The sequence below is a fragment of the Lampetra planeri genome, chromosome 3 (genome assembly GCF_965212315.1).
Source record: "Lampetra planeri chromosome 3, kcLamPlan1.2.h2, whole genome shotgun sequence".
NCBI classification, from domain to species: domain Eukaryota; kingdom Metazoa; phylum Chordata; class Hyperoartia; order Petromyzontiformes; family Petromyzontidae; genus Lampetra; species Lampetra planeri.
In genome coordinates this window covers 12,176,106-12,189,898 of record NC_136109.1, presented here as the reverse complement: position 1 = coordinate 12,189,898, position 13,793 = coordinate 12,176,106, and the positions used below count along the sequence as shown (strand labels likewise).

Here is a 13,793-nt window from a genome sequence, read left to right as displayed (position 1 = left end):
TGTGTGTACCTGTGTGTGTGTGTACCTGTGTGTGTGCACCTGTGTGTGTGTGTACCTGTGTGTGTGTACCTGTGTGTGTGTGTACCTGTGTGTGTACCTGTGTGTGTACCTGTGTGTGTGTGTACCTGTGTGTGTGTGTGTGTACCTGTGTGTGTGTACCTGTGTGTGTGTGTGTGTACCTGTGTGTGTGTGTACCTGTGTGTGTGTGTGTGTACCTGTGTGTGTGTACCTGTGTGTGTGTGTGTACCTGTGTGTGTGTACCTGTGTGTGTGTGTGTGTACCTGTGTGTGTGTACCTGTGTGTGTGTGTGTGTACCTGTGTGTGTGTGAGTGCGCGTGTATGTGCCCGTGCGTGCGAGTGCCCCCGTGTGAGCGCGCGCGCGCGGAGCCGAGATCGCTATAAGAGGCGGCGGCGCTCTCCGCCTGCTCGCACACCAAGTCCGGCAGAGCCCTTCGCGCCGACAGCAGCCAGGGTCCTCCTCCTCCTGCTGCTCCTCGTGAGACGCATCGCTCCTCCGCCGCCTGAGTCGCACTCACCGGACGCCTGCGCTACGGCAACCTCGGCGCTCGACTTTGCATTTCGTTCGAAACACCTCTCGAGCCTTATTCGCAAGTGCGCATTCATTCAAGTTTGGCGCCGCGCGTTGGGCAATCCGCAGCAGGCATGGCCGTGTTCCTCGCCCTGTGTCTCTGCGCGCTCTGGGCACGAGCCCTTGCCGGTGGACCCCCGCACCCCAACGCCATCAAGGGTCCCGGGACACAAGACGGGGGCGCCGCTGCTCCGCGGCCCGGCACCTTCCCCGGGCAGCAGCAACAGCAGGCGAAGAACCACGCGGCCGACGATACTCACGTGAGCTCACCCGTTCCTCCTCATCCTCCTCCTCATCCTCCTCATCATCATCCTCATCATCATCCTCATCATCATCCTCCTCGTGCTGCTCGCGTTGCGCGCGGCTTTGTGGCACAGTGGCAGCAATGTTGTTGGTGCACGCGTTCGTGCAGTCACATCCATTCACAGCTCACTCGCTGCTGTCAACCTGCATTCCACGCTGTTGTCTGACCCCATACAATGTGAGCGTCTGATATGACGGATTTCAGATAAGACTGCGTAACAGGCATCGGAGTGGATGGCACGAGTTGCTTTTTTTTGCAACCATCGACTTAGAAATTCACTGATGGGGCTGAGCCAAATACATTTATTCTCGTCCACATAGCAAGTGTACAAGTCCTAGCAGAAACAGGTGTAATCATTGAGAGTATTCCGGTAATGAATCAGGCAACATTACAGGAGAACTCTCATCGTAAGTAAGTGAATTTGCGGTTAAATTGAGTCTTTTTAATATCTCCCATCCACAAAAAACATCCATCCACAAAATAACATCTCAGAAGTCATCGCAAATAGGATAGTGCAGTATGTGCATATTATTTTTGTACCTCGCAGCTACGACGAAAATGAAACCCTCAGTCCTCACCATCTCCATGGGTATAACGACGGATCGATTCATCAAATGAGAGTTGATTCATCGAATGGCACCGCGGCCCTGAATCTCGACAATGTATAACGTCGCCGGCAATGAGGAGCTGTGAATTGTTTCACCCACCCACCCATCATCATTATCAGTTGTCGTCGTCACCATCCCATCGCTCTGCGAAGCAAGCATCCGTCTTCTCCTCGTTGTTGTGCGGTACACGATACGATGCAATGTGGGGATTAGTTCTAGACACAGGCTCACTTGCCTCGTGCTCGCAGAGCGCTTCTGCGTGAGATTGGCATTGCCACCTAATTTTTCGCCACTCGATACCATCAACTCAACGATATGCCGATTATCGCGATGTCGGTTTCCTTTAACTTTTTAAATCCTTTATATTAAGTTCACTTGCTTGCTTGCTTGCGCGCTTACGACCGTGCAAATCTTTCGGTTGTTTTTTTTAACCCACTTCCCGTGATCCAATCGAGCTGACATTTTGCACACAGACTCGTTGTGCGTGACAATCTATTTTCGTGAAAAATGTTTTCCTAAATTTTACACTTTTTAGGAAAAAATACATTATATTTAATTACCAATTGCTTAATGGTGGCAGGCAATCATCTGACCCATAGGTGGCAGCCATCTCAAGCCAGAGGACGAGAGGACTCTAGCCGCCACGCATATAAAGGATTTATAGTGAAAAACTTTGTTTTTACGGGTTAATTTTTTTTATTGCATTTCAACATTTGCATCGTCGTGAATTGTTTGCATTGGTTCATCGATGGACTTACAAGTACGAATATTGTACTGATTCCTTAAACGTCATTCAACCGCGGTTCACTCGACATCAGCCGAATCGTTGCAACCTTACACGTCATACCGCCTGTAAGAATAAGGTGACGCCATATACTCACCATGGCATACGTTTATCCGGCAAACGCTTCACATGCACACACGATTGAGACATTTTTGGGTCAGGTACGATATTTAAAAAATAACTGATATCGTCATCGTGGATATCGTAGAACAGATATTGTATCGCGATATCACGGCGACCCGCGTCGAGCCATGTCCGTGATCGTTATCACCGTCACTGTCATTTATCAAAGCGGCAGTGGCAGATGTGATTCGTGACAAAGACGGCCATAGTCATCCATAGTCACACTTTGTGGATGTGAGCACTTCACTGTCCGCAGCTCTGTACGATCAGCGACGTCTGCAGATAACCCGGATGAGTTTAGCGCCCACCCACAGCTCACTATCATGCCGGTTCCTCTCATCTTCTAAAGTCGTCATCAGCATTGAGGATAACGGGAAGAGCATCCCGCGAGTGACGGGAAGAATCCGATGTTTGCGTGTGACGAGTCACGGATATCGAGCCCTTAAAATAATCGGCGTTTCCCCGTTCGTTGATATCAGCAACGATGGTTTTGCCCCAGGCGACCATGCCAGTACCCGCTCTGAGTTAGGGAATTTACGGGTCCGCTATTCTACCAACAATATGTGGTTTACGCATTGCATTTTGAACATGGCGCCTTCATTTTGATATCCAGTCGGCCAACATCAGTTGCGAGTGATATTTAAACCGGGTTTAGCCCTCCTCCCACCCCCAATGCACCTTCACCAATCCCCACTGACCAGAGTGGGTGAAGAAATTGTATTAAAAAAAACGCATGAATATATTCATCCAGCGGTGGATTTACCGAGGGCTGTTGCATATTCAAGGCATGCAGGATTTCCCAATCCACTGCAACTCGGCACCAGTCGACTGGCAGGTCGCATGTGGTGGGGGGGGGGGGGGGTACTCGCAAATCTTGCATGACGTCTGGCCAGCGTGGAAGGGTAGGCCAAATACACACTCGAGGTGCCTCTTGAGCTCCCTGTAGTGCAAGGTCCTTTCTGCGGCAGTGGCGTGGACGAGTAATCGCAGGGCTGCACCGTTACCTATTCATAACAATCTGGCGCAATTGTATTAATCGCTTAATTCAACGTAAGAACAACGCTGTCAACCCCGTAAGTCGAACTATGTATTCGTCGGCAACATTTAGCTGTGCATCAACCATTCCATCGGAATGTGCTCTAATTTGACTTTTTTAACAAACACAAATCGAAATCTGATCATAAGATTGGATCAACCATGCATGGATCAAAATTTGACCTTAAAAATATTGGGTCACGTCTTGATGGGCTTTTGAGATTTTTTTAATAACATTCAAAATATTGTAACATATCTGTTTGTTAATTTGAGTATTTTTACTATTTCAGTATTTTTTTTAACGATTAAAATGTAACTCCGCAATCTAAAAAGGCAGTGTGAGTGATAGATTGGAATCCTCGGCTATCAGTCGATTCACCGCTAACAGGGGCCGTCGATTTGTTGGAAACGAAGCAAGCAGTGGCGACTGGTTCAAAGTTTTGGTGGGGGCAGTGAACGGGGAGAAGGCATCGCCCGAGTGTGAATCTATGGAATCTAGTGGTGTGAGAGTATTGGATTTAACGTGCGTGAATTCATAAGCATGACAGGGATGTGGCTGAGATGACACGGTGCACTGGTTAGTTGGGTTATGTAGAGGAAACAAGTCACGGCGTTATGGGTGGAGGCGATGTGGCCGAGGGGATGGAACATGACACAGCATCAATGTGGCTTTGAATCCCGAGTTCAGATTTTATTGTAATTTTTTTACATTTAAGAACAAATTTTTACGTGTTCACACTCAACAATGTACGTGCCATTAGCATTATAAAATACGTGTTTATGCTGTAAAAAGATTACAACAGTAATTGTCTTTAACTCGTCTTCTGTCATGCGAGGCCCCCTAGTGATTAATCTCCCTGGGCTCCAGTGTATCTCTACTGAGCTACACAATTTTAAACTGAAGTACCTTACTTGAGTACATTAAATATGAATTGACAATTGGATTATTTTAAGAAAATAAAGTATACACTCGTTGTGATACATAATGTGGTGACACAGTGGTAAGTACCATTGACCCAGCAAAACCTCACTGTTATTCCCATCACAGCTGATATAAGTAACTAGTGATATCTGAGCTGGTCTTCTGTCTCGCTTCACCAAACAGTCCCCCTTCACCAAACAGTCCCCCTAACTGTAAAGGCATGCGGCGGCCTTCATTCAGCAGAACTATAAAAGACGATGAATGACACAAAACATTCCTTAAAAGGGAAATAGACAAACATCCCATGAGTCTCGATGAGGCTTTCCTGAAAATATTTATGACATTATTTGATGCCATCCAGGCCACAGCCCCTGATTGGTTGCTACCACTTTAGACAATCTCTGGCAGGTCTGCGACATCTCTAAATCTGCCAGATAAAAGGGTAAAAAAAACAATAATCATATTTTGCTACTGGCAAAGGAGGTTCCAATGGTGGGTTCCACGTGTTTATGTTTATTTTTTTTATTTTTTCTCAGACATCGAAATTCTATTATCATCATGTCATGAAGTGAAGTACCCATTCGGAATGCTCATAGATCAGTCCGCACAAGCAGAAATTACAGAACGACTTCTGAAATCCCTTCATGACCACTTATCTATCCACTATGGAGCATAATTTACCCACTTGCCCTGCGACACGGTATTGTTCATTGTATGACAGTAAAACCAATATTTAAAATTATCGTAACTATAATTTAGCCCAATAAGTTAAAATCCAAATTGAATTTAGATATTTTTTTTGGGTGGAGTCAGTGATAACTTTGCAAAGATCATCAACTCATGGCAAGTTTTAATAGATCTGCCAAAAGATGTGAATCACACGCTCATCATTTTGTATGGGACTGTCATGTTTTGTTGGACATTTTGTGCTATGTTTACTATCTCTCGCTAGTCTCTCCATCTGAACTATGTGTGCGTATCACACAAACATAAACATGCACCCTCACAGAAGCGCAAGTGACCCAATATCTGTGTGAAAACTGGTGTCCCTTTGCAACAGACACCACCTATTCCCCAAGGCTATAGAGGGAGTCACCGTGGCCTGCAGGGCCTGACCTCTCTCTTTGAGATGTGTCATGCATCTTGAGCTCCCCCCACCATCACATATCCCCTACCCCGCCCCAGGAATGATGTGCAACACAATCTTAGTATACCGTAGAGAGATACTGCAGTACATAACATCTGCGTTCATGGATTTATAATATCCAGAAATATGTTATATATTTTTTACCAATCACATAGTAGCCTTTTTTTAAAAATATGTTCCATGCTGGGAATTAACATTTCTAGTAAAGTGAATGTAAATGCGAAATATCTGGATTTCTATACAGAATTTTGGTGGTAATGTTATTCATTTACACAGTATGACTTCATCATTGCTATTTTACAAATTACTATTCTAAAAGCTTGAAAGAACCATAACAAAGGCAACATTTTCAATACAAGATAATTTATTAGACTAATCTCTACAAACGAACACATGATATGTAATCAGATGCATTAAATATTTATATTGGGCAACAACAGTTTCCTGTTGAGATAATGAAAGAAGTACGGTGGCCTTTGTGTGCCACAAGTGGAAAGCCTTCGGGCAACACAGATTCAGTTTACAACAGCAAAAAGTCAGAGCTAAATTGGCTTATAGATGCTTGCATTCTTATCAAGCTCCTATATACCATGTTGAAGCCTGAGATATATATTTTGTTCAAACATCACAAATATATTTCATCATGTACGTGCAGTAGTTTGCTCAGACTATTCCTCAATTGAGAATGAGTGTATTTGATATCAAATAACACGTGGTGAAAGGGTTTCCCCTCCCCCCGCCCGCCATAGATTACATAGCTAAAACTCACCGATATTTCAAATATTAAAGAACACTCATTATGGTTCATGCATGTATTTAAAATAAAAATAGAACATGGATCGGTGCTCACACTGATTGCTCTCTGCACACCGCAAGTATGTAATGCTCTCTCACATGGCAATCCTCCCATTTTGTGGTATTGATTTATTTGAAATATTCTATTAAAACTACATAAGCCACATGTCACAAATGTTTTTGTTTGCATTTTTTTTACGCGTGATTAATGCAGACTTAATGCCTTGTAATAGGTGTCTAGATGATGTTTTTTACATCTCAACACATATACTTGTGCCAGAAAGGGTAAAGGCTTTGTATCATTCAATATCTTGATACTGATATAACTATAGTATCAATTTGATATGCACCTTATATTATTCGGTTATGGGCAGACTGGCTTTTAACAGTTGTATTCTACGAATGTGTATGCTAAATATTAAAGTGCCTCTGGGTGCCTGATATATCGAAAAGTGCATACCTTTATAGTATAGGGACCATTGTCTCGACTGAAAGGCAACAATGATTATAATCTCCATGGATGCATTGTAACACGCCTGCCATATATGCCTGTGTCCATGCACCTGCATGAATATGCATCATGTGTGTGCATTTGTATGTGATGGCGAGTGGTTCTTCGTGCACATCACAATAAATGCAGTGATCCATTTTTATTCCTGGATGAGGTTAACTAGTCCTAATTAGGTACTTGGTGTGGTTTGTAAACATCAGCATTCCACCTTACTAGGTGTTCACTAACAGCACTTACCCCAACAGTTTGTATGACCATACGGGCTAAATGTGGCTTGTGTATGTGTAGGCTGTGGTGACGTCACCACCACTTAGTGGCGAATGGCGGTTGTTGTTGTTGTTGCTGTGTGAGACTGTGCTGGGCTCAGTCTGTCAGTCATGGGATGGCACAAAATAACCAGGGACAGGTCCCCTTACCTGCCGCAAAGGCTTTGCAGGAGGCCCAGGCAGCCATATTTCTGAGGTGGAATCCGACCCGTGGTGGCAGCGTGAATATGGCAGAACTCGTCATCAACAGTGCTAAATGCATGGCCATACCCCCCACCGCGCCCTATCCTCTTTGACCGGGTCGACCTGTGCAGAGGCATGGGGGGAACGCTGAGATGGCTCTGTAAGTAATGGTGAAACCGAGCTGATTATCTGCAACATCAAGGATAGAATGAGGGCTAGAAGCTCTTGATGAAATACCACTTCAGTAGGTAATTTATACTGTCATGTTAATTGATTTTTTAAAAATTCAAAATAGTTCACAGCCATAGAAGTGTATTTTTAAAAATAAATGATCATATCATTTCATTAAAAAAAATCTAAATCAATGAGGTTTGGTACTTCAAATGTGTCAAATTAACATCTCTTCCATCGATATGCACAATGGTGATGTACGAAAATGCTTCTTATTTATGCCTGCAGGGAGTGGAATGTGCACGTGATGTCGACTGTTCCCGGGACATGTTCTGTGGTGGCATGCGCCTGGGAAGCCACGTGTGCGTGGCTTGTCGTCGGGTTGGCAAGCGCTGCCACCGCCACCAAATGTGCTGCTTGGGCAGCCACTGCCAGCAAGGTAATTGCACCCGAAGGGATTCTCGCAGAGACACCAATAAAAAAAAGACTAGGTAAATAAACAAGTAAACCCGTAAAAACAAAGTTTTTCACTATAAATCCTTTATATGCGTGGCATCGGGGCGGCTAGAGTCCTCTCGTCCTCTGGCTATGGTTCAGATGATTGTCTGGCAGCATTAAGCAATTGGTAATTAAATATAATGTATTTTTTCCTAAAAAGTGTAAAATTTAGGAAACATTTTTTCACGAAAATAGATTGTCACGCACAACGAGTCTGTGTGCAAAATGTCAGCTCGATTGGATCACGGGAAGTGGGTTAAAAAACGACCGAAAGATTTGCACGGTCCTAAGCAAGCAAGCGAACTTAATATAAAGGATTTAAAAAAAAAAAGCTTTTCAACGCACACACTTTTATTTGCACTCTGAAGTATAAAATCAATTATTTTTGATACCCAGAATTAATTAAATTTGATGTACTGAATGAAAGTGGGTGGCGTCCTTTAGATATGTTTAATTTTCTTTATGCAAGCCACCCACTTTTATTCATTTATTTTATACTTTTGAGTGAAAATAAAAGTGTGTGAATTAAAAGCTTGTTTTTTTTACCTATTTTGCATGACCATGTAGAGATGACGGCTTGCCTATGTCAACCCTTGTCCATACAATGAATGAAAGCATGCACATTGCTACAAAACAACAGTCTGCGTAATGAAAGGTTGATAGCAGGCATCACGGCTATTACAATTAGAATAACGATCATCCCGATTGCAAAATCGTGAAATTACATTTAGAACAACACGATACGTTTAACGCGTTTAATTGTCATATTTGCAATCATCTAGTATTGTACTGTATGGAAGACGGCAAGACACAAAGACTGCAACGCTATAACAATGCACGAATATGAACAGTGCATATCACGTGATTGTATTCAACGTGAGATAACATAACCGTACAGATTTAGGTTATACATCGATGGGGAGGTACAGAGAAAGCATTACATTGTCAACTCCAAAAACCTAGTTAGGCTATTAGCTAGATATCCTTAGCACCTATTATGGTTATTATAGCGTATATTTTACTGAAACAACTCCAATATATATTTAGGATTTTCCACTTTTCGTCACACGTGTCCATAACAATTGTTGTTTTTATGTTTTTTTGAAGGTACCTGTATTGTCATGACAACGGAATCATCAGAGGAAGAGGAAGTGAAAAGTTTGGAACCATCACAACTGCCACCGTCTGCCACAGTGAACATACACAAGGGTACTAATTACACTCCATCATGTTAGAATACCTCCGATATAAGTCCGCACCATCATCATACCACACAGTAAAATCACAAATTCACTTGCACACTCTGTACTGCCTTTAAACAATGTCATATGTTACAATCAAAAGACAATGAACATATCGGTGTAATTTGTTTTGTATAAGGTGGATCTAGTTCAGACCTACTCCATCCTATTCGTCCTCAGGTGAAGAACAGGTCTGTCGGAAATTCATTCAGACGCTGTCTTCCCGACAGACCTGTTCTTCACCTGAGGACGGATGCTTGCGTTGTGGCCGAAACGTCGTGAGAATTATTTTATCATGTTTTATTTTTATCATTTTATTATTTCCCTTCTACGTGACTTTACCGAAAGAACCAAGAAGATGAATCCCTGCAGTCACGAAAGCTTTAAATCGAGGTATAGCCCTGTGAGCCATGCAGCTCTTGAATCGGGTGCAACCGCAACAAACAAAAACATGAACAAGAAACATCTTAAAGCGACTATGCGCAACAAAAAAATCCAGGAAAAAACAGCAAAGTCTTCCTGAAAAAGCACCGTATGTCAACGCTGTGTGCAAAAATCCCAGTGGGATGCAAGTCCAACAATAACAACCACAAGACAATTTAGATTAAAGTCATCAGTCTAATTCTGTGCTACAACAAACAAATATGGCTAATTCTAGATTTGAAGCTTTCGTGACTGCAAGGATTCATATTCTTAGGTTTTTTTCGGTAAAGTCACGTAGGTAAAAAATTTAAATTAATAGAAGTAAAATAAAATAAAAAAAATAAAATAAAAATCACGACGTTTCGGAGGCAACACAAAACGTTATTACCTAATAAATGAACTGAAAATTAACCCCCCTGCCCGGCCCACCGTCCGTTCTCGCCCCGCGCAGCTGAAGAGGGCTCCGCGTGCCTCCGCTCGTCCGAGTGCGCCGCGGGTCTCTGCTGCGCCCGTCACCTGTGGTCCCGCGTCTGCAAGCGCGTGCGCGCGCTCGGAGAGGCGTGCTCGCGACGCGCCAGACCCAAGGGCTCGCGGGGTCTGGAGCTCTTCGAACGCTGCGACTGCGGGCCGGGCCTCTCCTGCCGGCCCACGAGGGCCCTCCCTGCAGCCGGCGGGGCCCCCGAGAAAGACGCGCGCCGCGGCGGGAGAAGTCGCGGGGCGGCAGCCACGGTTGGCGGTCACGACAAGGCGCACGTGGCACCCGGACACGCTGTCGATGGAGGGGCCGGTGGTAGCCATCCGACACGGCTGCTGCACGTGTGCCAGGCGGTATAACAGAGTGACTGTGGGGAGCGCGAATGACGTGGTTAGGTCACTTGCACTACAGACCGGCAACTTGAATTTGCTTCCCACTTCACGGCCAAAATCGGTGATGAATATCTGAAATGGTCCCCCGGGCCTATCCCTAGATTGACTCAGCCTCAAATGAGTACCTGGTTGCTGTGGGTAAAACAATAGCGTCGGGGAGTCCACGACGGCAGGGCGTGGTGCTGGCCACCCCCTCGTGTGTCGTAGCGACCTAAATAAGATGCCCACAACAACATTTGTCCAATAAGTACGTTTAGGGTTATATTGAGGATCTTTGTCTTTCCCACTGAATCCACTGACCTCTGGCCACGAGATGGACTGATGTTGCTAGGTATCACTGAGAACGCAGGTTGACAGGATACATAACGCACTAGGTAATACCTATTGGTCGATGTTAGTACTTAATGTTTAATTTAGTTTCCATAAGCGGGCACTGACACAATTCTAACACAGACGTGAGAACACTATTTCAGTGCCCAGCACTCAATTGAACTCCGCAAATGCATGACATCTTTGCATAGGTGTTCATCTTACCTGTACGCCTTAACAATATCGGTGGGGAAACGCGGCCGCCGACATGAAACGCCGCTCTCCTCGATTTAAAGAGCAGGGATCGCCACATACTCGGCTCACTGTTATATCGCTGAGCTGACAAGGAGGGGAGGGGAGCACTAAACGTATACATGTGCTGCATTAAATCAATGCAAGCAGTCAAGTCCCCCGAGCGCTGGCCACTGAATGATGTGTTCAGAGCAAATTGGTGACCATTGAATAAAACGACTGATAACTTTCAGGCCACACATGGAGGCTTAACGGTACCGAGGTTATGGGTGCTTACAAAGGTAGTTGCTCTCACAAATATTTTCTCAATGACCAACCACACATGCCCTTCACTCCTTCAGTTCTAACTACTGCCCAATATATATTTAAATCGCCATAAGAACCTTTGTAACAAGTCCCTTGTAAGAGTTGTACAGACACCAATTAGGTGAACACATATCTGTTGTCTATTACAGTTTACGGACGTTCGGTTTACGATGTTTCGCGTTGACGCAATTGGCAAATTGTGGATTACTTTTCGATTTAACAAATCGAAATTCCGCGGAAACGAAATTTCACATGGCACGCGTCATGAGATAAGGGGCCGTCCATAAATTACGTCACGCACCTAGGGGGGGGGGGGGGTCAGACATTTGTGACGATGTGTGACGAGGGGGGGGGGGAGTGAGAATTGTGACGTCACATCAAAATGCGCAACTTTAAATAAATATAGACAACACGTTCTACTTAGCTAAATAAACTTTTTTAATACATTTTTCTCTTACAACATCAGAGTGCAGCGGCACATTAAACACGCACTACAATGACAATAGTTTAAAGCGATTTGAAGCATGTTTTATTTTGAGGGGTGGGGGGGGCAGAGCTTTGTGACGTCATATTTGAGGGGGGGGTCTGACTTTGTGACGCCGTGTGACGAAGGGGGGGGGGTCAAAAATCGTCCAAAATCGCGTGACGTCATTTATGGACGGCCCCTAATCAAGCAAGCAGCACCCCGTGACGTTGCGTCATCCATCCTCTGCAGTTACGGGATCCCTCCAGCGCAAGTGACGCCTCGACAGGACCCCTTTCCCGTCATCCCAACACGCATATCTTTCGGCGAGATCCTTTAAATGGTTGTTTGTTTTAAATTATTCAATCGATTTAATATTTGTCAATTTTTTTGTATTGTTAAAAGCGATATACTGTAGGTGTATATTGTCAAAACACATCCCTAATTTTTTGTATTAATGGAAAAAGCCATTCCGATTTACGAAATTTCGTTTAATGCGTGTTTTTTTTCATGAACGCATAAATTTCGTCAATCAACGGATACCTGTAGAGCTTTACTTTACCAGTGGTGTTTTTAGATTCAAACGCAAGTGTTAAATATCATGTAAATATATTAAGTAGGGTTAGTGTGCTTTTTTTTACTTTGCCTGTATGCATGTTCAGTTTTGTGATGGATGACACGATTCATTCGTCAGGTTTTAATACTTCAGTCATTAGTAAATCTAGGCAAACCTAATCTATTTTCACACAAACTATTGACAGTTTTCACAGTCGAAATACAAAGATATGAAACACATATCTAACCACCAAGCCCTTGGACTTGTACATAACACGAGTGGCATTAGTGTTCCATATCCAAATGTTTGTGCATTTAAAAGCATTTAACTTATTTGCTCAATGGACCTTCGATTACATGATTAACAAGAGACACACCTTCCTACTTTTCACAGCGGCCTTCCGGCACACGTGAGAATAGATGAGGCTCGCCTACTGTGTGCCGACTTCAGCTCGTATACTGTAGGTGTGTGTGTGATGGTTCAAGTTGCCGTGGCCATATATTAATTTATTATCTTCCGGGGGGTGTACGTGACAATGGGATCACACAATTGAAGGCAAATATTTCTTTGAATTCATCTCGGCTCAAGAAACCAATACATTCGTTTGCTCGCACAAGTATATCCGAAACTAAATTCAGGAATTGCTGGCGGGTGCAATCACGAATCGGTGAAATTAAACTTAACAGACCAAGGGGACATTAAGCTTGTTCCACATATTTATGATCCATAACGCGTTGTTTTCATATTTATCACTATTTGAAAATATTTGAATTGTAATTAAAAGATATTGGTGGATGGAACTGTTACATTTTAAAAGGCTATACACACTGAATGCAGAATCGCACATTTGTGCAACGCTATAATCAGAAGCATAAGGTCTGTATGGTGGAGCCCTCAGTTATAAGCAAATTCCCAAATGCTTAATTTCTAATGAAGGCCAGCCTTGGGAAGAAGCTTTTTAGTACACGACCATGTGCTTATTATTCACACATGCTAAAGCCTTTCACTCATTTGACTTCAAAAGCCTTCCAATATAATTCTTGACTTAAAGCTTTCGTGACTGCAGGAATTCATATTCTTTGGGTCTTTCGGTAAAGTCACGTAGATAGGTTCAAATAATTTTATTTTCCTTGAACCTATCTACGTAACTTTACCGAAAGACCCAAATAATATAACCTTCCAATATAGTTTATTGTTATTCTAGCAGGTATAAATATATGAATTAGATATTGAAATAAAATTTAAATTGTAGGGAATTGAACAAACATTTGAAGCAGGTTCTTTCAAAATAAGTAATTTTTAAAAATACTTTTTTAAACACGCTTTCATGAAATGTACCGGACTCGTAATGGCAGAACTCCACGACTCCAGGAAGTGGCCCCGAAGCTTGCCATAACGTAAGGGGCCGTGGCCATTTACAGCCAACGTCAGTTGAGCGTG

The 13,793-nt window shown here is 43.5% G+C and overlaps 1 protein-coding gene across 1 annotated transcript; it reads left to right on the top strand.

The window, feature by feature from the left end:
• The first annotated feature begins 204 nt into the window (after positions 1-204).
• Positions 205-11,174, top strand: LOC144717356 (dickkopf-related protein 4-like). The gene is made up of 4 exons (XM_078592828.1): positions 205-849; positions 7,727-7,877; positions 9,044-9,145; positions 10,052-11,174. The coding sequence occupies exons 1-4, from the start codon at positions 664-666 to the stop codon at positions 10,432-10,434; spliced, it is 822 nt and encodes a 273-aa protein (XP_078448954.1). The 5' UTR covers positions 205-663; the 3' UTR covers positions 10,435-11,174.
• Positions 11,175-13,793: the final 2,619 nt, after the last annotated feature.

Bases quoted from the DNA above. Each gene is read 5' to 3' on its own strand.
- LOC144717356 (XM_078592828.1), top strand. From the start codon at position 664: ATGGCCGTGTTCCTCGCCCTGTGTCTCTGCGCGCTCTGGGCACGAGCC. The intron at 850-7,726 runs GTGAGCTCACCC...TTATGCCTGCAG, and splicing joins ACGCGGCCGACGATACTCAC to GGAGTGGAATGTGCACGTGA. The intron at 7,878-9,043 runs GTAATTGCACCC...GTTTTTTTGAAG, and splicing joins GGGCAGCCACTGCCAGCAAG to GTACCTGTATTGTCATGACA.